Raw genomic sequence first — 22,560 nt, 5'->3', positions numbered from 1 at the left:
GGGTGGGCGGAGCTTCCTCTCGCCGCTACCCGCTCCTCTCTGCTGCCTCCTTCAAAAAGAAAAAAAAATAAAAACTCTTCCGGCTTCTCTCTCCGGCTGTTTCTCCCCTGCCTCCGCTGCTTCTGCTCCTCTCCTCGCAGCTGCTAAAGTGGTCTTCGCGCCCTGGCTCCCTTCCTGTTAAGGGGGAGTCGGGGCGATGACGCTGCTGACGTGGAGGGGGTGGGCGGAGCTTCCTCTCGCCGCTACCCGCTCCTCTCTGCTGCCTCCTTCAAAAAAAAAAAAAAAAAAACTCTTCCGGCTTCTCTCTCCGGCTGTTTCTCCCCTGCCTCCGCTGCTTCTGCTCCTCTCCTCGCGGCTGCTAAAGTGGTCTTCGCGCCCTGGCTCCCTTCCTGTTAAGGGGGAGTCGGGGCGATGACGCTGCTGACGTGGAGGGGGTGGGCGGAGCTTCCTCTCGCCGCTACCCGCTCCTCTCTGCTGCCTCCTTCAAAAAGAAAAAAAAATAAAAACTCTTCCGGCTTCTCTCTCCGGCTGTTTCTCCCCTGCCTCCGCTGCTTCTGCTCCTCTCCTCGCAGCTGCTAAAGTGGTCTTCGCGCCCTGGCTCCCTTCCTGTTAAGGGGGAGTCAGGGCGATGACGCTGCTGACGTGGAGGGGGTGGGCGGAGCTTCCTCTCGCCGCTACCGCTCCTCTCTGCTGCCTCCTTCAAAAATAAAAAAAAATAAAAACTCTTCCGGCTTCTCTCTCCGGCTGTTTGTCCCCTGCCTCCGCTGCTTCTGCTCCTCTCCTCGCGGCTGCTAAAGTGGTCTTCGCGGCCTGGCTCCCTTCCTGTTAAGGGGGAGTTGGGGCGATGACGCTGCTGACGTGGAGGGGGTGGGCGGAGCTTCCTCTCGCCGCTACCCGCTCCTCTCTGCTGCCTCCTTCAAAAAGAAAAAAAAATAAAAACTCTTCCGGCTTCTCTCTCCGGCTAAAGTGGTCTTCGCGCCCACGTCAGCAGCGTCATCGCCCCGACTCCCCCTTAACAGGAAGGGAGCCAGGGCGCGAAGACCACTTTAGCAGCCGCGAGGAGAGGAGCAGAAGCAGCGGAGGCAGGGGAGAAACAGCCGGAGAGAGAAGCCGGAAGAGTTTTTATTTTTTTTTATTTTTTCAAGTACATTAGTTCAACAAGTTACACAAGCCTCTATAGATCCAATTATTTTGTCTGATCATGGTGGGGTGTGGATTAAAATTAAAATAATTGATCAAGAGGATAAATTTTATAGAAGAAATTCAATTAAAAATTAATGATTATTTGCAAATTAATAATACAGATGATATCTCAATGGAAATATTGTGGGATGATTTTAAGGCAACCATGACATTCGGCATATATTAAAAAACAAATTAAAAATCAATTTTCTAGATTAGAACAAGAAATAAAGATATTGGAATCAAAATTAATTGAAAAATGGGAATATTCTACACCAGTGTTTTTCAACCTTTTTACACCTACGGACTGGCAGAAATAAAATAATTATTCTGTGGATCGGCATTGGTCTGTGGACCGGTGGTTGAAGAACACTGGTCTAAGTTGTGGGCCAGACCCCGCCCATCTCTACCCAATCTCCACCCCAGACTCCGCCCCCATAATAGTACTAATTGCACCTTGCACTGTCCTGTGCCTCATCTGTAAGCCTTCCCTCTGACGTTGCAACGTCAGAGAGAAGGCTTCCGGTTCAGGTGCAGGATGCCCGTAGGAGCCACTGCTCGTGGCTTTGTGCACTGAATCAGTTAGGAAGAGGGAGCTGGATCGAAGATAATGCCGCATCAATCACACCATAGACTGGCAGTTGAAGAACACTGTTTTGTGCCTGATGCACGTGCTGGCCCTGTGGACCGGCAGGAAATTTCTGTGGACCAGCACCGGTCCATGGACCGGTGGTTGAAGAACATTGTTCTACACTACAGGATCTCTTGAAAGCTAAAGGGAAATATAATGAGATTTCTTCTAAATTGATAAGAAAAGATTTTTTTTTTCAACAGGCATTGTATTATGGGAATCCAAATAAGGCGGGAACAATATTGGCAAATTATCTAAAAGCAAAAAAAATGGAAAACAAAACTTGTGGCGATAAAAGATGATAAAGGGAATACTTATTCTCAAATTGGTCCTAACCTAAAACAATTTTCAAAGTTTTATAAAGATCTGTATTCTTCTGAGCTTTATTTAGACAAAGAAAAGGATGGATTAGAATTTTTAAAAAATTTTATATGCTCAGGACCAAAAGTTCCTGAGCATATAAAAGAAAGTTTAGAAAAGCCAATATTAATAAATGAGTTGCAAACAGCATTGAAGTCCCTTAGAGTTGGATCCGCTCCAGGTGGGGATGGTTTTACTGTAGAGTTTTATAAATCATTCCAAATTACCCTATTACCTTATTTGTTAAATTTATATCAGACTCAACTAATTAAAGGTTGTATTACAGGTACCATAGCGGAATCATTAACTATAGTCTTGCCAAAGCCAAATAAAGATCCCACACTGGTTTCAAACTACAGGCCTATTTCCTTAATTAATGTAGATGGAAAACTTTTAGCTAAAACATTGGCTATACGTTTGGCTAAAGCTCTCCCATTTATTATTGGAATTCACCAAACAGGATTCGTTACTCAGAGACATTCTTCTAACAACACTAGGCTGACCTTACATATGTTGAATTTGTCAAAAGCCTTAAATGATCCGGCTTTTTCTGTATCCCTGGAAACAGAGAAGGCCTTTGATCGAGTTGAATGGACCTTCATGTATCAAGCCTTGGAGTGGTTTGATATAGGTTCAGGATTTATACAAATGATTCAAACGTTGTAAAGCTCCCTGTTGCTAAACTGTGTATTAATAATAATTTTTCAGAAGGTTTTAGGTTGCAAAGAGAGATTAGACAAGGTTGTCCCTTATCTCCTCTGCTTTTTGATATTGTATTAGAACCCTTGTTATTAGCTATTCAGCAAGCAGATGAGATACAGGGTATTCCTTGTAGAGATCAGGGAGTATAAAGTCTCTGCGTATGCAGATGATATACTGCTTTATTTGAGAAATCCTGAGACAACCATTTCTTGCTTACTTGAATTGATTGAGAAATTTTGAAAATTCTCAGGATACAAGATAAATTGCAGTAAATCAGAAATTCTTCCACTCAATCTCCATTGTACAAAAGGTTTGTTTGATTTGTTTCCCTTTCTTTGGAGTAAGGATGGAATAAAGTATTTAGGCATTTGGATTAAAAATACGATGGAAGAAACAATGAAAATAAATGAAAAATCGTTATTACAGAAGGTTACAGAAATGTGTGAGCAATGGAATCCTTTACATCTTTCATGTTGGGGGAGAATCCAAACTATCAAGATGATGATTTTGCGTGTGCTTTGTTATCAGATGGGTATGTTGCCGGTTTATTTTCAAGGGTCCTTTTATAAAAAATTAAATAGCATTCTTATAAAATTTATTTGGCTGGATAAAACTTCTAGAGTGGCATTGGTATCTTTACAAAGGCCAATTTCAGGGGGGGTAAATTTTCCCAATTTTTATAGGTATTATCAAGCCTATATTTTGCGCCAGGGTATGTATTGGGTCCTCCCAGAGCTCATGGAAAACTTCCAGATTGGTTGTGGCTAGAATGGCAACTCATGTCTCCATTACACCTTTGCCATGTGCTCAGTATCAAAATGCCTAGTTACAGTAAAGACAGCTGATACATAGAAAATATTGCATTATGTAAGTAATTTAACAACTATTCCAATTCACAAATCTACAAATCAATCTATATGGCTGAACTCCAAGATTCAAATTGGCGGAGAAAGGCTCGCCTGGAAGTATTGGATGATACCAGGAATACTAACTAAACTAAACTAAACCTTAAGTTTATATCCACATCATCTCCACGGATGTTTTGGAGCTCGGCACAGTTTACAAGAACTTAAAATATAGGAAGAGAAGGAAAAAAAAAGGTTTACATGAACTTATATATAGAAGAGAAGAGTAAGGGGGGATAGAATTACATTTTAGTGAAAAGCCAGGTTTTCAGTTGCTTGCGGAATAATTGGAGGGAGCCTAAGTTCTGCAGGGGTAGTAAGGTCGTTCCAAAGACCTGTGATTCTGATGAGAAGGGATTTTCCCAGTTTGCCTGCATAGCGAATACCGTGTAGAGAGGGGAAGGATAATTTATACCTTTGGGTCTGGTAGATTCAGGACTCGAGGAGTTATAAGATAGTGGGATTAAGGGAGGAAGGATGCTATGAATGATCTTAAAAGCCAGGCAGGAGCATTTGAAATGGATTCTGGAAATCACTGGGAGCCAGTGAAGTTTGGCTAGGAGTGGGGAGACATGGCAGACTTGCGTTTTGCAAAGATCAACTCCAGTGCGACTTGTATCAGTTAGAGCAATGGCAGATGAAGTTCAACGTGGAGAAATGCAAAGTAATGCATTTAGGTAGTAAGAATAAGGAACACGAGTATAGAATGTCAGGCGCAACTCTGGGTAAGAGCGAACAAGAAAAGGACCTGGGTGTACTGATAGATAGGACCCTGAAGCCATCGGCACAATGCGTGGCAGCGGCAAAGAAAGCAAACAAAATGTTAAGCATGATAAAGAAAGGAATCACGAATAGATCGAAGAAAGTCATAATGTCGCTTTATAGAGACCACACTTGGAATACTGTGTCCAACATTGGTCTCCCAACCTAAAGAAGAATATAAAACTGCTGGAGAGGGTGCAGAGACGAGCAACGAAGCTAATAAGAGGTATGGAGAACTTGGAATATGAGGAACGACTCAAGAAACTGGGACTGTTGTCCCTTGAGAAGAGGAGGCTGAGAGGGGACATGATCGAGACGTTCAAAATACTGAAAGGCATCAATAAAATAGAGCAGGAAAATAAATTATTTACATTGTCTAACGTGACACGGACAAGAGGACATGGTTTGAAGCTAAGGGGGGACAAGTCCAGGACAAATATCAGGAAGTTCTGCTTCACGCAGCGAGTAGTAGACGCCTGGAATGCTCTCCCAAAAGAGGTTATTAAGGAATCCACTGTGCTAGGATTCAAAGGCAAATTAGATGCACATCTCCTTACGAGAGGCATAGAGGGATATGGGTGACTAAAACTACATCAGGTGTATACCTGACTGGGCCTCCGCGTGTGCGGATCGCCAGACTCGATGGACCATGGGTCCGATCCGGAGATGGCAGTTCTTATGTTCTTAATTTTTCACATTTGATCATAATGAGCTATTACCCATCAGTGACAGCTGAACCGGTCTAGAGAGTCTAAAAGAAAGAAAATTAGCAGGTAAGAATCTAATTTCTCAATTTCATATACACAGAACACAGATCCTCACGCAGTATAAAATAACTAACCATAAATTAAAAATAGAAATATGTAAACAAATATTAAACTGAACCCCCAACAAGCCACAATACGACACCAATGCATGCTGAAAAATGCATGCATGATGCATGCTGAAAAATTTAAAGAAAGCAGAAGTAAACTAATTTGGAACATGAAGATGTTACTAGCCAGACTTTACGGTAAATATCCTGCAAACAATGGGATGGTTGGATAGGCTGGAGTGAGCTTGGATGACAACTTCAGCAATTGGAACCTAGGACAATATCAGACTTTACAGTCTACGGCCCAGAAATATCAAAGAAGAGACAAGTTAATTTAATCATGTATTTTTTAATGGGTATAATTTAAGTGCAGACTGGATGGACCGTTCAAGTCTATATCTGCCGTCATTTACTATGTTACTATGTTATATTATACTATAAATTAACACCAAAATTTGAATAATATGATGAAACTATTTTACTGGACTAAATATATTTTTCAATTAGGTTTCAGAAGCCACAACCTCTTTCCTCAGGTCAGGTCAGTATACAGATCTTATGATATCCTGTTCTGACATAAGGAAGGAGGGTTTGGTCTCCAAACATTGGCCACAAATGTATTAAAATTAGTCCAATAAAGAGATATCGCCTTATTTCCATTTTCATTATCTTTACGTAAGAACATAAGAATAGCCTTACGGGCTCAGACCATCCTCTCAATGGCCATTCCAGGTCACCAGTACCTGGCAAAAACCCAATCCAGGGCAACATTTATTAACATAGATACCACACTACTTTATTCTAAACAAAAAATAAAATTGTTTTTGTTCTACCTTTGTTGTTTTCCCAATTACTTTTCCTAATTGTGTAGACTCCAGTATCTGGTTTCTGTTTTCCTTGTCTTTCTCTTAACTCTTGCCATGATTTCTTGTCAATTTCTTCTTTTTTTTCTCCTTTTTCACTCAAGGATCTAATTAAACTTCATGATCAATCTGTCAATAATTCTATTATCGAATATCTCCATCTCAAAATTAATTCTTCCAATAAAACCGATCTTCTCTTATTATATATTCCTCCTCCGATAGACATCTCAAAACTATCGTTATTTCATAACTTACTCTTTGAATTCTGTTCAACTGCTAATTCTCCAATTATTTTGGGTGATTTTAATATTCATTTCGACAATCTTAATAACTCACACACCATAGATACCATTAAACTTCTTAAAGACCTAGATCTGAAAACTTTGATACATGAACCGACTCACATAGCTCAACATATACTTGACATGATTTTGATCCCCGCTTCCCAATCATTCTCACATTCTATCCCGAATATTATCCCAGTTCCTTGGTCTGATCATAAACTGATCTCGATAAACCTTTATTCCACCCAGCAATTGATATCTAACCATTCCCCTAAAACCAAAACTATCTCATATAGGGATTTTTCTCAACTTGAAAGTTCAGATATTTCACCTATCTTTAGCCCTCTTATCACCATTCCAATATTCGAATCCACAGACGATCATCTTCGTTATTGGAACACAAATTTAGAATCCCTATTAAATAATACAATTCCATTAATCTCCAAAACTATACTCAATAGAAAACTAAAAAATCCATGGTATTCTCAAAAACTATCCCTAATAAAAACTCAACTTCGTGCAAAAGAAAGAAAATGGCGCTCTTCCAAATCTCCCACTGATCTTCAAAAATTCAAAGAAACTTCTCTCTATTACAAACGTGAAATTATTCTGGCAAAAAAATTCTATTATAATAACAAAATTCAAAAAGCCAATAATACTGCCGTTCTTTTCAACATCTTAAAATCGGTAAATCCGGAAAAAAATAAAAGACATACTTCTAACCAAAAGTCAAAATTAACAGCACAGGAACTTGCAGATTTTTTCTGCAAAAAGATAACTTTAATAAAACAAAAACTTTCAAATAATAATTCAACCTCATCAGGATTAGAAAACTCAACCACAAACAATTTAATTCCAACAGCCAAATGCACATTCTTTAAAACCCCAACTTTAAATGATATCGAAAGACATCTCAAGTCAATTAATTTAAAAGGTTCCCCTACAGAAATTATCCCGCCGTTATATCTAAAAAAATTCCTTCCTTACTTTGGCCCTTTCATTCTATCACTTATACATCATAGTTTTTCCTCAGCTACCGTCCCTACTGCCTGGAAAACTTCTATAGTCACACCAATAATTAAAAATTTCAAATCCAGCCATGATGATCCAATCAATTATCGTCCTATTTCTAATCTACCATTCTTAATGAAACTAACTGAAAAATTTGTTTTTGAACAATTGTCGGAATTCATCGAATCATCGAATGCGTTACACCGAATCAAACCGGTTTCCGAAAATATCATAGCACTGAATATTCTATGATAGGTCTCGTTACGAACATACATTACTTTCTCGACCATCACAAATCGGTAGCACTCTTTTCTTTAGACCTTTCTGCAGCTTTCGATACGGTAGATCATGAACTACTTCTTAATCGACTGCACTCATTAGGAATAGAAGGCCAAGTCCTAAAATGGCTAACATCTTACTTAACAGACCGTACTTCAAGAGTAAAATTTAACGAAACCTATTCTGAAAACTTTTCTACAGCATTAGGCGTCCCACAAGGTTCTATACTATCTCCTCTTCTATTTAACATTTTCCTATCCCCGCTTATCACAATTTCACAGTCATTAGGTTTCACATCATTTTCATACGCTGATGATATTCAACTCATGCATCCTCTTAACCCAGAAAATACAGAAGAAATAAAAATAATTAATGATAAATTAGAACTAATAAAAAACTGGTTAAATAATAACAAATTGGTTTTAAAACCCCCAAAACAATGCTTTTCACTTGGAAAGGAGACATAGTACAAAAACTTCCATTTATTCTCAACAATACGCCTATAGAAACGGTTTCTAAGCTTAAAATTCTTGGTGTAACAATTGATGCTGATCTCTCATTTCATAATCATATTAGCGAATTAGTTAAAACATGTTTTTATAGACTACGGCTTTTACGTTCCATTTCAACTTTTCTAGACTCTAAATCTCTCAATATATTAGTTCATTCTCTTATAATTTCTAAATTGGATTACTGCAATTCTCTTCTAATTAACATAACACAAAAAGAAAATAGACGTCTCCAAATCATCCAAAACACATCAATCAAGTTAATTCATAACGCAAAAAAATTCGACCATGTCACTCCTTTACTTATTAAATCACACTGGCTTCCCATAACTCATAGAATAACCTTTAAAATTCTGTTTTTGGTGTACAAAACATTATGCTTCAATGAACCCCAATTTATAGCAAAAATGATCATCCCTCACAGACCTTCTCGATCCTTAAGATCCTCTTCTTCACAACTGCTTTCAATCCCTTCGCTTAGAATAATAGGCACACGACGCAATGATATGTTCTCTGTTAAAGCCCCTGCATTGTGGAACTCTCTTCCAAATTTTATTAAAAATGAAAAAGACCTTGCCTCTTTTAAGAAAATTTTAAAGACTTATTTATTTCAAGATGCTTTCGATGCATAAAAATTAATACTTCAGGTTTCCATATTCTTCTTCTTTTTAAAACCCGTTACTACCCAATGTTTTTTCCCATTGATGTTAAATTCTTAACTTAAAATTGTAACTTTCCACCTTCTATCCCACCTCTCATGTTTGTCCAATGTTATGTATAATTTGTTGAAAATTTTTTGTTACTTTAATTGTATAACCACACTCTGATGGTTTTTATATTGTTAATCGCTTAGATATTGTTATAAGCGATCCATCAAATGAATATTAAACTTAAACTTAAACTTAATTTAATTCTTTCCTACTATACAGTTTACAATTTCCTTTTTTTTTTTTTTTACCGATTCTAACTACACTTACCATCTTTTCCTCACTCTGGCTCTTCTAGTTCACTTCCTCTTATTTCCCAGTCACTAACCCTATCCTCTTTCTTTCCCACATCCGGTATTTGACACTCTCCCACTTCAATCCAGCATCTGCTTCTCCTTTCTTTTCCATTCAGTGTCTTATCCCTCTCCTCTTTCTTACTCTTCTACCCGGAATCTGCTCCCTCTCTCTTTCTCTCCATTTTACCCAGCATCTGCTTCCACTATCCCCTTCTTCTATCCAGTGCTTGCCTCCTCTATCCCCTCCACATCCAGCATCTACATCCCCTATCTCCCCTCCATATCCAGCATCTACCTTCTTTCCCCCTTCTATCCAATGTTTGTCTCCTCTCTTTGAACCCCCACCTCCAGCATTTATTTCCTCTCTTCCCCCTTCTATTGAACATCTACCCCTCTCTCTCTCTTTCACATTTCTCCTCCATATAAGAACATAAGAATAGCCTTACTAGGTCAGACCAATAGCCCATCAAGCCCAGTAGCCTGTTTTCACGGTGGCCAATTCAAGTCCCTAGAACCTGGCCAAAACCCAAACAGCAACAACATTCCATGCTACCGATACAGGGCAAGCAGTGGCTTCCCCCACTCTTACCATAATCTCTGGCAACGTGAAAAAATATTTTCTCCTATTGATTTTAAAATTATTTCCCTTTAACTTCATCGAGTATCCCCCAGTCTTTGTAATTTTTGACAAAGTGAAGAAGCGATCCACTTGTACCCATTCTACTCCACTCAGGATTTTGTAGACTTCAATCATATCTCCCCTCAGTCATCTCTTTTTCAAGCTGAAGAGCCCTTCCTCATGCAATAGGAGCTCCATCCCCTTTATCATCCTAGTCGCTCTTCTTTGAACCTTTTCTGTCTGTCTTTCTCAACCCTCATCCAGCGTCTGTCCTTCCTCTCCCCTCTACATTCAGAATTTGCCCCCTATCTTCCCCTCTCCCACATCTAGCATCTACTCCCCCTTATCCAGCATCTACCCCTTTCTGAAATGAGAAAAACAAACAAACCGCAGAGCCGCAGTGTTCCTCCTCAAGGCTTCCTGCTCTGCCCTGGAACTTGAAGTAATGTCAACGGTGGGCGAGACCAGTAGCTGCAAGGAGAAACAATGTGGCCCTGTAGTTTGTTTGATTTTGTGTTCAGCAGTAGCATGGACATTGTTGCAACAGCAGCTTTTTGATGGTGTGGTTATTTTATAACATAGATGTTTCTTTGTAAAATGACTGTTCATGCATGAATGTCCATTTTTCATGTATCACAGAGCAGACTGTGTGTCAACAGATCCTGTTTGACAGTAGTTGAGAAATGGGCCTCCATCTGCGTTGTACAGTCTTAGGCTTCCTCTCTAAAATGCCATTTTTTGTGTCCTTCACAGATCAGTTATGGAGCAATGGATCCCATCTTCAGTGACCGGATTCTCTTTCCATCCTTTTTCCGAATGGTCCCTAATGAGCGCTCTCAGTATGACGCTATTATACAGTTACTCCGGCACTTTGGATGGACCTGGGTTGGGATCCTGACATCGGCTGATTATCAAGGACAATCAGCTGGTGAAGAACTTAAGTGGACAATTATTCAGAGCGGAGGTTGTGTTGAGTTTTTAGCAATGTTACCAATGATTGGGATTGATCAAACTATACCGGAGGTTGTTCACCTGATTCACAGTTCCACCTGCAGCGTGATAGTCCTCTACAGTAGTATGGTCTATCTGCTCCAGCAGTTCATGTTCAAAGTATGGAGAAAACATGAAATACCTCCGAAGGTGTGGATTCTGTCAGCAACTCTGCCAATTATTACAGATTTCGATATAGGAAAAGCTTTCCAGATCTTAAATAGCTCGATAGCATTTTCTATCCCAAAAGGTGAAATTCCTGGATTCAAGGATTTCCTTTATCGTGTGAACCCAACCATGTTTCCAAATGATGTTTTACTGAAATTAATTTGGCAGGGAAAATTCAGATGTAGGCTGCCAGGCACAAAGATTTTGAGATTTTGGCCAGATTTTGATAGGTTGCCTAATTGTACTGGGACTGAGACGCTACGAAGCCTGGATTCTTCTCTGTATGATGTCTATAATTTCAGGTTCTCTTACAATATTTATAAAGCAGTCTATGCCCTGGCACATGCTTTACATCAAATGTACACGGCAGAGCCCTTACAAGGACCGATTACTGACAGAGAGAGTCTGCGGCAGAGATTCCAGCCATGGCAGGTAAAATGACACCAGATGTTATAAGCAGGAGGTGTGAGCGAGGCAAAAACACATAGCCACCTGCTTATATAGAAAACAAAGACACACACAAACAGCCAACCAAGCACAAAGTGATACTGAATATAGGGTTACCATATTTGTGAAGTCAACAAAGAGGTCACATGACTCCGCCCCAGAACTCCTTTCCACTAGTCTCACCCTTCCCAACACCCCACCTTTCACCAGTTTTGCCCCTGCCCCGCCCCATTTTTCATCCATTTCCTTAGTCACCTTCTCATCTTCTGTACCCTTTCAGTGCTTTTCTCTTTCTCTCCCTCCACAGGTACATTTCTCTACTTAACCCCTCAAGGATTCTTCTCCCTCCATCCCCCATGGGTGTTTTCTCTCCCTCGTTTTCTCTTTCCACAACCCCCTCTCTTGTGAGTTCTTTTCTCTCTCTTTCTCCCCAACTCCCCTCCCATGGGTACTTTTCTCTCTGCGATAGACTTGAGTTGCCTTTGCGTCTCCCTGCAAAAGCCAGGCAAGTGCAGCCACTGCACAAGCTTCAGGCCCACAAGCCTTCCTCTCCCAAAGTCAATTCTGATGTCAGAGATGAAGTTCCAGGCCAGCCAATCGCTGCCTGGCTGGCCCGGAACTTCCTCTCTGATGTCAGAATTGATATCGGGTGGGGGGAGGCTTGTGGGCCAGGCCCTTGTGCAGTGTGTATACGGGCCTGGCTTTTGCGGTGTCTGGGAAGCAGGGAGAAATCAGCGGCAATGGCTTGGGAGTGGCAGGGAGAGAGAAAGAGATAGAAAGGAAGGGGGGCAGGGAGAGAAAGAGAGGGGAGGAGGGGGCAGGGAGAGAGGAAGAAAAAGTTGGGGGAGAGAATGGAGTGTGTCAGGTGGCAGGCAAGGAGAGAGGAAGAAAAAGTTGGACTCATGGAGGGACAGAGAGAGATATTGGTTTGGGAATGGAATGAGGTCTGGAGGAGAGGAAGCATGCAGGACAAAAGAAAGAAAGAAAGAAAGATTAGATGCACAGTCAGAAGGAAGTGCAACCAGAGACTCATGAAATCACCAGACAGCAAAGGTAAGAAAAATGATTTTATTTTCAATTTAGTGATCAAAATGTATCCTTTTTGAGAATTTATATTTGCTGTCTATATTTTGCACTATGGCCCCCTTTTACTAAACTGCAATAGCAGTTTTTAGCGCAGGGATCCTATGAGTGTCAAGTGCAGCACAGGGCATTCAGCGCAGCTCCCTGCACTATAAACCGCTATCGCAGTTTAGTAAAAGGGGAGGGGGTATATTTGTCTCTTTTTGTATAGTTGTTACTGAGGTGACATTGCATATTTTAAAGTCATCTGCCTTGACCTCTTTGAAAAAAACCTGAATATAAATAACATTTTCTCTGCGTACAGTGTGCTTTGTGGGTTTTTTTTTTATTTTATTGTTGGTAGATCATTTAGACTTGGTCATTTTAAAAGTAGCTCGCAAGCCAAAGAAATGTGGGCACCCCTGGTCTATTGTATGTTAAAATGTACAGTGCTGCATATGCCTTTCAGCGCTATAGAAATAATAAACAGTAGTAGTACTAGATGCATTTGCCTCATTGAAATGAAAAGTGTGGAAAAACTTGCATGGCTCCACATCATGCTCTTCTTGGTTGGGCTGAGAACTTCCCAGCGGCCCCTCGTAACCGCCACAGACTCACGCCATATAAAGTCATCAGGATACAGACTATTGTTTATCCCACCTTTTTTTGTTGCGACTATTTTTTTACATTGGTATCTTTGTTCCCCACCCTTTTTTTCTGTACCTCTCAATTCTAGCACAAAGTGGGTTTGTGCCATTATTCTATAAGAATGTGGGCTGTAAGATGCACCTAAAATGCAGGAAGGGGTGCTGCCCTGAAATACGAAGAACTATCTCTTAATGCATTGATGCTCTGAAAACCAAACACACAAGATTGAATTGAATATGGACATTTGTATTTTGCTTTTCCTTTGACGGTTCAAGGCAGATTTCTGAAATTCAAAGCCAGTAGTATCAATATAGGGAAACCAAGCCATTGTGACAGTAACAAGGAGGGAAGGGTTAAAGCTACAACCTCAATATGCTGAGGTTGTGGGTTCAAATCCATGCTGACCCTATGCAAGTCCCTTAATCCTCCCCGTGCCCCAGGTCCATTAGATAGATTGAGAGTCCATTGGGTCAGACAGAGAAAAATGAATGTCTACCTGAATAAATTCAAGTAAACCGTTCTGAACACACTGGGGAGAACAGTATAGAAAATTGAATAAATATGGCAAATATGCATCAACTAGTCTTTAAGACCGTTACATTAACGGGTGCTAGAATAGATGTGTGTCTTTGTCTTTCTTTTTTTTACTCTCCTTGGCTGCTTTCTGTCTGTCTTTCTTTCTGTCTCTTTTTCCCCCCCTGTCCATCAGTAGCCCTTCTCCCTTCATTTTACCTACCCTGTCCAGCAGCACCTCTTCCCTGCTCCCCGTCCAGAAGCAGCCCTTCTCCCTTCCTTTTACCTTCCCCCCTGTCCAGCAGTACACCTTCACTGCTCCCCATGTCCAACAGCAGTCCTTCTCCCTTCGTTTTACCTTCTCCCTGCCCAGCACCTGTTCCCTGCTCCCCCCTGTCCAGCAGTGGGCCTCCCTTCCTGTTACCTCCCCCCTGCCCAGAAGCACCTCTTCCCTGCTCCCCCTGTTCAGCAGTAGGCCTCCCTTCCTGTTACAGCCCCCCTGCTCAGTAGCACTTCTTCCCTGCTCCCCCTGCCCAGCAGTAGGCCTCCCTTCCTGTTTCCTCCCCCCTGCCCAGCAGCACCTCTTCCCTGCTCCCCCTGTACTGCAGCATCCCTTACCTGATTCCCCTGTCCAGCATCTGGCTGTTTAGAAGAGAAGGACAGAAGAGCAGCAGATGGCCTTACAGTACTTCCTGGCTGTAGATAGGTCTGCCGCTACCTGGAGGAGCTGAAGAGCAGGGTGGGCCACGCTTAGAGGTTGCGTGGGTGCATGGGAAGCTGTTTTGCCTGCTAATGTGTGTGAGGAGCGGCTGGGATCAAGTTTCAAGTTTCAAGTTTATTAGGTTTTAATATACCGACCATCAAATAGATATCTGGCCGGTTTACATTACAATAAAAAATATAGATGAGGAAGAGGAGTTATTATATTCAATATTTAGAAGTACAAACAGTGTATGTTAAAACATAAACAAAACAAACTTGATTGTGAGGGAAGAGGTTTATGGAAGGGTAAAGTTACATTGTTAAGAGAAAAGGGAGAAAGAGGGAATGGGAAAAAAACATTTGGGTGGGGAAAAAGTCTTTTAGAAATAATTTTTGAAGGTTAAATAATTGAAAATAACAGTGAAAGTAGATACTAAACTGAAATAAATGCATCGCGGAATAGAAAAGTCTTTAGGCCTATCTTAAATTTATCCAGTTGTTGTTCGTCGCGAAGAGGTTGTGGTAAAGAGTTCCATAGCATTGGAGCAGTGACAGAGAAATTTATTTTCCGTGTGTAGTAAAAATTTTTAATAGAGGGGATCAGAAGGAGATTTTGATTTGTGGATCACAGAGTACGAGATGAACATTGGGGGATGAGGAGTTTATGTAGAAATGAAGGCAGATGAGAGGATTTTATTTTAAAGGTCAAGAGAATAATTTTATATGTGATTCGGTGGGCCACAGGAAGCCAGTGGGCATCTTTTAGAATTGGAGTGACATGATCCTATTTACCCAGTTTATAGATGAGTTTTATAGCTGTATTTTGAATCAATTGGAGACGTCGGATTTCTTTTTGGGGAAGACCGTTAAGAAGGGAATTACAATAGTCTAGGTGAGAAATGATCAGAGAATGAACCAGAATTGTAATAGATTCGATCTGCAAGATTGAAGTTAATGAACGAATGATACGGAGTTTGTAGAAACAAGTTTTTATTATAGAACTGATGTGATCATGAAATGATAGATCTTTATCAATAATGACCCCTAAAAGTTTTATTTTTTTTGTTTCCATTTAAATTGGAACTGATTTAATGGTTATTTTTTCCAGTAAAGATTCAGTATTCTTGGTTGAGAATAAGAGGCCACGGGATTTGTTGACATTGAGGGAAAGTTTGTTGGAGTAGAGCCAGTCGTTTATGGAATCCAGTTTATTGTTGATATCTTTTATGTCAGAAATGTTGGAAGTGTTGATTGGATGAAGGAGCTGAATGTCATCTGCATAGGCGAAGATCGTAAGTCCGATAGATTGAGCTAGAGTTAGAAGAGGAGATAGAAAGATATTAAATAGTAATGGTGATAGAATGGAACCTTGTGGAACACCATAGATTTGAGCTAAAGAAATCAAAGTTTCATTCATTGCATGAACTTTAAAACTGCGTTCTGTGAAGTAAGACGTGAACCATGAAAGTGCAGATCCGGTGATACCACAGTCTTTGAGTCTATTTAAAAGGAGAGAATGGTCGATGGTATCAAAGGCTGCTGAGAGGTCGAGAGATATAAGAAGGACGGATTTTTGGTGTTCATGATAGTAGTGTATAGTTGAGATGAGGCCTAGCAGTGACAGCTCCGTTGAATGTGATGAGCGAAAACCAGTTTGATAGGGATGTAAGGCGTGAGTTTTTTCGATAAATTCAGACAGTTGAGTGTGGACGATTTTTTCCGTTAGTTTCGACAATAACGGAAGATTAGCAATTGGACGGTAACTTGCTGGAAGAGAGGGATCAGAATTATGTTGTTTAATTTTTGGAAAGACAAGAGCTGTTTTCCAACCCGAAGGAACTGTACAGTCAGAAAGAGATTTAGATATCATTTCCCAGATATAAGGGCCAAAATGAGAGAAAAATTTTTTCACATGCAATGTCCGACGTTCTTTTGTCGATTGTTTAGTTCTGTGCTGGAGTTATTTTTAAGTTTAAAGCTGCCGTGGCGGCTCGTTTCACAATCCCCATCTATGTTGGAAGACTTCTCCGACTCAGGTGGGGCTCGTGAGAGGAGCCGCCACCGCGGCTTAGAACTTAAAAATATCTTCGCTCAGAACATCCTTGTGGTTCCGTGAATGTGGTGCCGTTTTTTCTTCCAAGGTAATAGAACCCTAAGCACGCATGCGCACTCCTACCGCCACGGACATACGGATCACGGAACATGCAGGTAGGAGTGCGCATGCGCGCTTAGGGTTTTATAATAGTAGATAGAAATTTACCTTTATAAAATTCCCATATCTGCTGAAAAAAAAATTAATGTCTCCTACCATATACCTTTCTTACATATAGACTTTGCATTCTTGTCATGCCTACACATCTAGTGACCTCTCACTGGTACTGAAAATATTGCTCTCTGGTACCTCACCTCATACATTCAGGTGAGTTTCCAGCACTTTCTCCATGCAATTTCCTGATTGTTTCCTTTTTTTTTCCAGCTGAATCATTTTCTTAGGAATATTCATTTTAAACCTTCTATTGGAAATGAGATTTTCTTTGATGAGAAAGGGGACACTCCCACTCGATATGACATTCTAAACTGTATTTATTTGCCCAACGGAGCCCTCATCCAAACCCTTGTGGGCAGCTTTCATCCTTCTGCCACTTCCGATCAACAACTCTTCATCAACGAGAGCGCCATCCGGTGGCAACCGCTTTTTAAACAGGTGAGGGTGAATTACATTGTTCTAATACTCAGGGTCAGCATCCTCATATTAAGAGAGAGTATTATAGGTCATCCTGGCTGGCATTAAAAAGATCAGATTGTCATTGGACCACCAGCTCAGTGACAGTATGTAAATTACTTTGTGGGAGACCTGGGTACACGTTCTGTGGCTGGCATTTGTGCTGTGGGATCACGAGGACCAGGAACAGTGTCTGTCATACTTCAGTGACATCTGGACACCAGAAGAAGTCAATATTAGCTGAGCTCTAGATACATACAAGTAGCTGCACCCAATTCAGATCATTAATAACAATAAAATCCATCACGGAGGCTCAATCTCAGTCACTTCACTTTGGCCGATTTGCTATTTTGATCGCAGTCTTGGATACTTTGTTTTGGCTGATTTGCTGGCTTGATCGCGGTCTTGGATACTTCATTTTAATCGAGGTCTAGGATACTTCATTTTGATCGCGGTCTTGGATACTTGTTTTGGCTGATTTGCTGGTTTGATCACGGTCTTGGTTACTTCAGTTTGATCGCAGTCTTGGATACTTTGTTTTGGCCGATTTGCTGTTTTGATCGCGGTTTTGGATACTTCATTTTGATTGCCATCTTGGGTACTTCGTTTTGGCTGATTTGCTGGTTTGATCGCGGTCTTGGATACTTTGCTTTGGCTGATTTGCTGTTGTGTTCACGGTTAGATGAAGGTTATTCTATGATTAATATGTTTACTTCACCTAGCTAATTCTGATAATATAGTTGACATCCAAAAACGGCATACACTGGCACTTGGACGTTTTAATTATCAGGATGTCCAAGTGCCAATTTTCAAAACCAACTTTCAGGACATTTGGAGAGGCGTCTCAGCTACTGTGCATCCAAAATTCAAGAATGTTGTTTTGGTGGTGTGCTATGGGTGGGCTTTGGGCATGCTTAGACTTGGATATCTTGCAGGGATAATTGAAGCTTTCAAAAAGATGTCCAGGACATAATTTAAATGTTCGGAGCTAGACCTGTTTTAAAAGCATCTGTTAAAAAGATACCCAAACTGAGCGATTAAGTAATCACCCCCCACACTCCCCTTGTGGTCACTTTCCCCCTTTCCAACCATCCACCTCAAAATCTGAATGAAACATACATGTGTCAGAAATACCTAGAAGAAGCAGAATAAGAGAAGGGAAACCCTTTATCTTATGTCTTTCTCAAAATGACTCTGGGATTATGTGGGCATGGGAAATAAAAGCCGTCTCCTGTGAAAGCTCACAAGTTGTCCTTGCTGTTGTTCCTCAGACTCCTCGTTCTGTGTGCAGCAAGAGCTGTAGGCCAGGATACAGGAAGGCTCCCAAAGAGGGGAGCCCGAAATGTTGCTATGACTGTGTCCCTTGTGCTGAGGGAGAGTTCTCCAATGCAACAGGTAAGAAAAACAGTAACCAAGAAAAAAAAGGATATAATAAAATAAAAAAAATGAAGAAACTTCATTTCACTTTGTCTGTTATGTTTATACCCATCCATTGTTACACTTCTGAGCAGTTTACTACTTCACATGCACAATAAATAAAGGTAAACTGATATCATATATTAAAACAAAATCAATATGACAGTATTTAAACCAATAAAACACCACAGCAAACATACGAGCCTTTGGTTTCTCGTGAAGTGTCATTCCACAGCTTGTATTTTTCACATAACTGCTATCTTAGGAACACTTAATAGCTCCTGCTTTAACAAGAGAAGTTATTGTGATGGTTGATAACTTTACCAAAATGAGTCTGTTTGTATTGTGACATTCACAGTTATTCTATTCCAGAAATTTTAAACAAGAATAAACGAGAAGACCAATGCTAATACACATACAGATAAAGAACAAAGAGCTCAACCAAATAGTAGATTATAATTCTTCAGGGCGCACAAAAGGGTACACAGTTGGGTATACTCCTTTGTTGTGCTCTTTTATCTGTGTGGCTCCACAGGTACATTTTAATCATCCGGGTCACTTATGAAGGCGATTACTGTGGTAACTGAACTGAAGCCCACTGGGAATTACTGAGCTGTGGCTGCACAGCTTTGTAAAAGAGGAAAATTTTCTTTATGTAAAGAAATATTTTCACAGACTATTCCCAATTCCACCCTCTCCCTTTCCTTGAGCCTAATATTCAAAAGTAATTACCTGGATAATGAAAGCTATAATGGGAATAATTCCATTACAGGGCAGCAACTTAAGCTGTAAATTACATGGTAACGTAAATACCCTTCCAAGAATACTGCCTAGTTGAAAAGTATGTGCCATGTTGCATGTACTTTGCTCATGTAAAATAATCCTTCGTGTGATTAACCCAGTCAATGAACCGTAGATTCACAATTACAAGCGTTACAAATAAATATATCCTGTTATACGACTCTTCTCCTAATGAAATAGTACCCTCATAAGTAGGCCAATTCCTTACCCTTTTATGATAGGTGCCCTGTTAAACAATTTATTTCCACCTTCATCTGGATAATTCCCCTAGCCAATGCTACCACTGATTTGTAAAGCACAGCTGAAAATCCAGATAGTACTGAGGCGGTGGGTAGAGAAATATCAGGTTGAAAGGGCAGCAGAATCAGCAGATATTGGCACTGAATACATGAGTTTTGTTTAATTGCCACAACTGGTGTTGAAAAAAAAAAATGCTGACCATGGTGGATGAATATTGACCCAATTATTTTTGTTCCTCTTTAGTGAATGTATCAAAATAGAAACATAGAAACATAACATAGAAATAGATGGCAGATAAGGGCCAAGGCCCATCTAGTCTGCCCACCTTAATGTCCCTCCCCTACCTTCGCCCTATGAATAGATCCCTCCCCTACCTTTGCCCTGTGAATAGATCCCATGTGACGATCCCATTTGGCCTTAAAATCAGGCACGCTGCTGGCCTCGATCACATGCATTGGAAGACTATTCCAGCGATCAACCACCCTTTCTGTGAAAAAGAATTTCCTGGTGTCAGCTCGTAGTTTCCCTCCCCTAATTTTCCACGGATGCCCTCTTGTTGTCGTGGGACCCTTGAAAAGGAAGATATCTTCCTCCGTCTCTATGCGGCCCGAGAGATACTTGAACGTCTCGATCATGTCCCCCCTCTCTCTGCGCTCCTCGAGAGAGTATAGCTGCAATTTGTTTAGCCGTTCCTCGTATGGGAGATCCTTGAGTCCCGAGACCATCCGGGTGGCCATTCTCTGAACCGACTCCAGTCTCAGCACATCCTTGCGATAATGCGGCCTCCAGAATTGCACACAGTATTCCAGATGGGGCCTCACCATGGATCTATACAGCGGCATAATGACTTCCGGCTTTCGGCTGACGAAACCCCTGCGTATGCAACCTATGACTTGTCTTGCTTTGGATGAAGCTTGCTCAACTTGATTTGCAGCCTTCATGTCCTCACTGACGATCACCCCTATGTCACGTTCTGCTTCAGTTCTTGTTAGGATCTCTCCATTTAGGGTGTAAGTCTTGCATGGATTTTGGTTGCCCAGGTGCATAACTTTGCATTTTTTGGCATTGAAGTTGAGTTGCAAGGACCTAGACCAGCGCTCCAGTAGGAGTAGGTCGTGCATCATGTTGTCGGGCATTGAAACATCATCTATTGTGCATTTGCCCACTACATTACTTAGTTTGGCGTCATCGGCGAATAATGTTATTTTACTCCGAAGCCCTTCTGCCAAGTCCCTTATAAAGATGTTGAATAGGATTGGGCCCAAGACCGAGCCCTGTGACACTCCACTGATCACCTCCGTCATTTCAGAGGGTGTGCCGCTCACCACCACCCTTTGAAGCCTACCTCCAAGCCAGTTCCCAACCCATTTCGTCAATGTGTCACCTAATCCTATAGAACTCATCTTGCTCAGCAACCTGCGGTGTGGTACGCTATCGAATGCTTTGCTAAAGTCCAGGTACACGATGTCCAGGGACTCCCCAATATCTAGCTTCCCCGTCACCCAGTCAAAGAAGCTGATCAGGTTGGATTGGCACGATCTCCCTTTTGTAAATCCATGTTGACGGGAATCAATGTGAGCTTCAGACTTAAATTTGTTCCCTAAAAAATAGCACCTTCTCGTTTTCGTTATATGGACTCATGGGAAAACTCTTCTAGGGAAATGCAGTACTGATACTCTTTGGACCAAGGTGTGGGCTTACCGTTTCATATCCGCCTTGTCTCTCCCATACGGAAATACACAACTTAGAATTCTGTTCAATTGATTGATTGTAGTTATTTTTTGAAATGAATATTTGATATTTGTTTCACAGATAACTGTTTTGTATATATTTGTTCTTAGTTTTCAAACTACAATAAAAAAAATTTAAATATAATAATAGCATATTTTATTCAAATGCTGACAAAAATACAGTTCATTTTTAGATATGGAAAAATGTCTGAAATGTCCCGATGACCAGTGGCCCACGAAGAAGCGAGACGGCTGCATTCCAAGAACCATTGAGTTCCTTTCCTACGAGGATCCACTGGGTGCGTCTTTGGCTTCCTTAGCCATTGTATTATGTGCAATCACTGCTGGAACTCTAGGAATATTTCTTAAATATCGAGAGACTGCTGTAGTGAAAGCCAATAACCGAGATCTCAGCTTCATCCTCCTTCTCTCCCTCATGCTCTCCTTCCTCTGTTCCTTGCTATTCATTGGGCGTCCGGAGAAGCTGACCTGTCTGCTCCGGCAAACTGCTTTTGGGATCATTTTCTCAGTCTCTGTTTCTGCAGTCCTGGCAAAAACCATCACAGTTGTCATTGCTTTCAAAGCCACAAAGCCTGGAAGCAGGTTAAGGGAATGGGTGGGGTCCAGAGCACTCAGCTTCTTGGTCCTTCTGTGCTCCCTGGGTGAAGTTCTGATCTGCACTGCGTGGTTACTCATCTCTCCCCCATTCCCAGACTACGACATACAGACAGATCCTGGAAGGATGATACTAATATGCAATGAAGGCTCCCTCTTTGCATTTTACAGTGTGATCGGGTATATGGGCTTATTGGCTATATTAAGTTTTATTGTTGCTTTCTTAGCCAGACGTTTACCTAACAGTTTCAATGAGGCCCAATTGATCACTTTCAGTATGCTGGTGTTCTGCAGTGTTTGGGTGTCCTTCATCCCAGTTTACCTGAGTACAAAGGACAAATACATGGTAACTGTGGAGATATTTGCAATGCTGTTATCTAGTACAGGACTGTTGAGCTGTATCTTTATCCCAAAGTGCTACATTATTCTGCTCAGGCCTGAGATGAACACAAGGGAGCATTTAATTGGAAAACAATCTACCAGTATATAAAAGAGTATAACTAAAGTCACGGACTTTATATTCTACCCTCCAGTACTGAAGAAATGAACCTGTAGAAAGATTAAAATAGTGGTTGTACTGGG

The 22,560-nt window shown here is 41.0% G+C and overlaps 1 protein-coding gene across 1 annotated transcript in view; it reads left to right on the top strand.

Moving 5' to 3' along the window:
* The window catches only part of LOC117368586, a 78,708-nt gene that overhangs the window by 12,652 nt on the left and 43,496 nt on the right, over positions 1 to 22,560 (top strand). The window contains exons 3-6 of the mRNA XM_033962316.1: positions 10,678 to 11,514; positions 16,931 to 17,158; positions 18,448 to 18,571; positions 21,558 to 22,451. Of these exons, the coding sequence (XP_033818207.1) occupies positions 10,678 to 11,514; positions 16,931 to 17,158; positions 18,448 to 18,571; positions 21,558 to 22,451 (2,083 nt within the window). The remainder of the gene's footprint in view (positions 1 to 10,677; positions 11,515 to 16,930; positions 17,159 to 18,447; positions 18,572 to 21,557; positions 22,452 to 22,560) is intronic.

The sequence above is a fragment of the Geotrypetes seraphini genome, chromosome 10 (genome assembly GCF_902459505.1).
Source record: "Geotrypetes seraphini chromosome 10, aGeoSer1.1, whole genome shotgun sequence".
NCBI lineage: Eukaryota > Metazoa > Chordata > Amphibia > Gymnophiona > Dermophiidae > Geotrypetes > Geotrypetes seraphini.
This window is presented reverse-complemented; position numbering and strand designations above follow the sequence as displayed.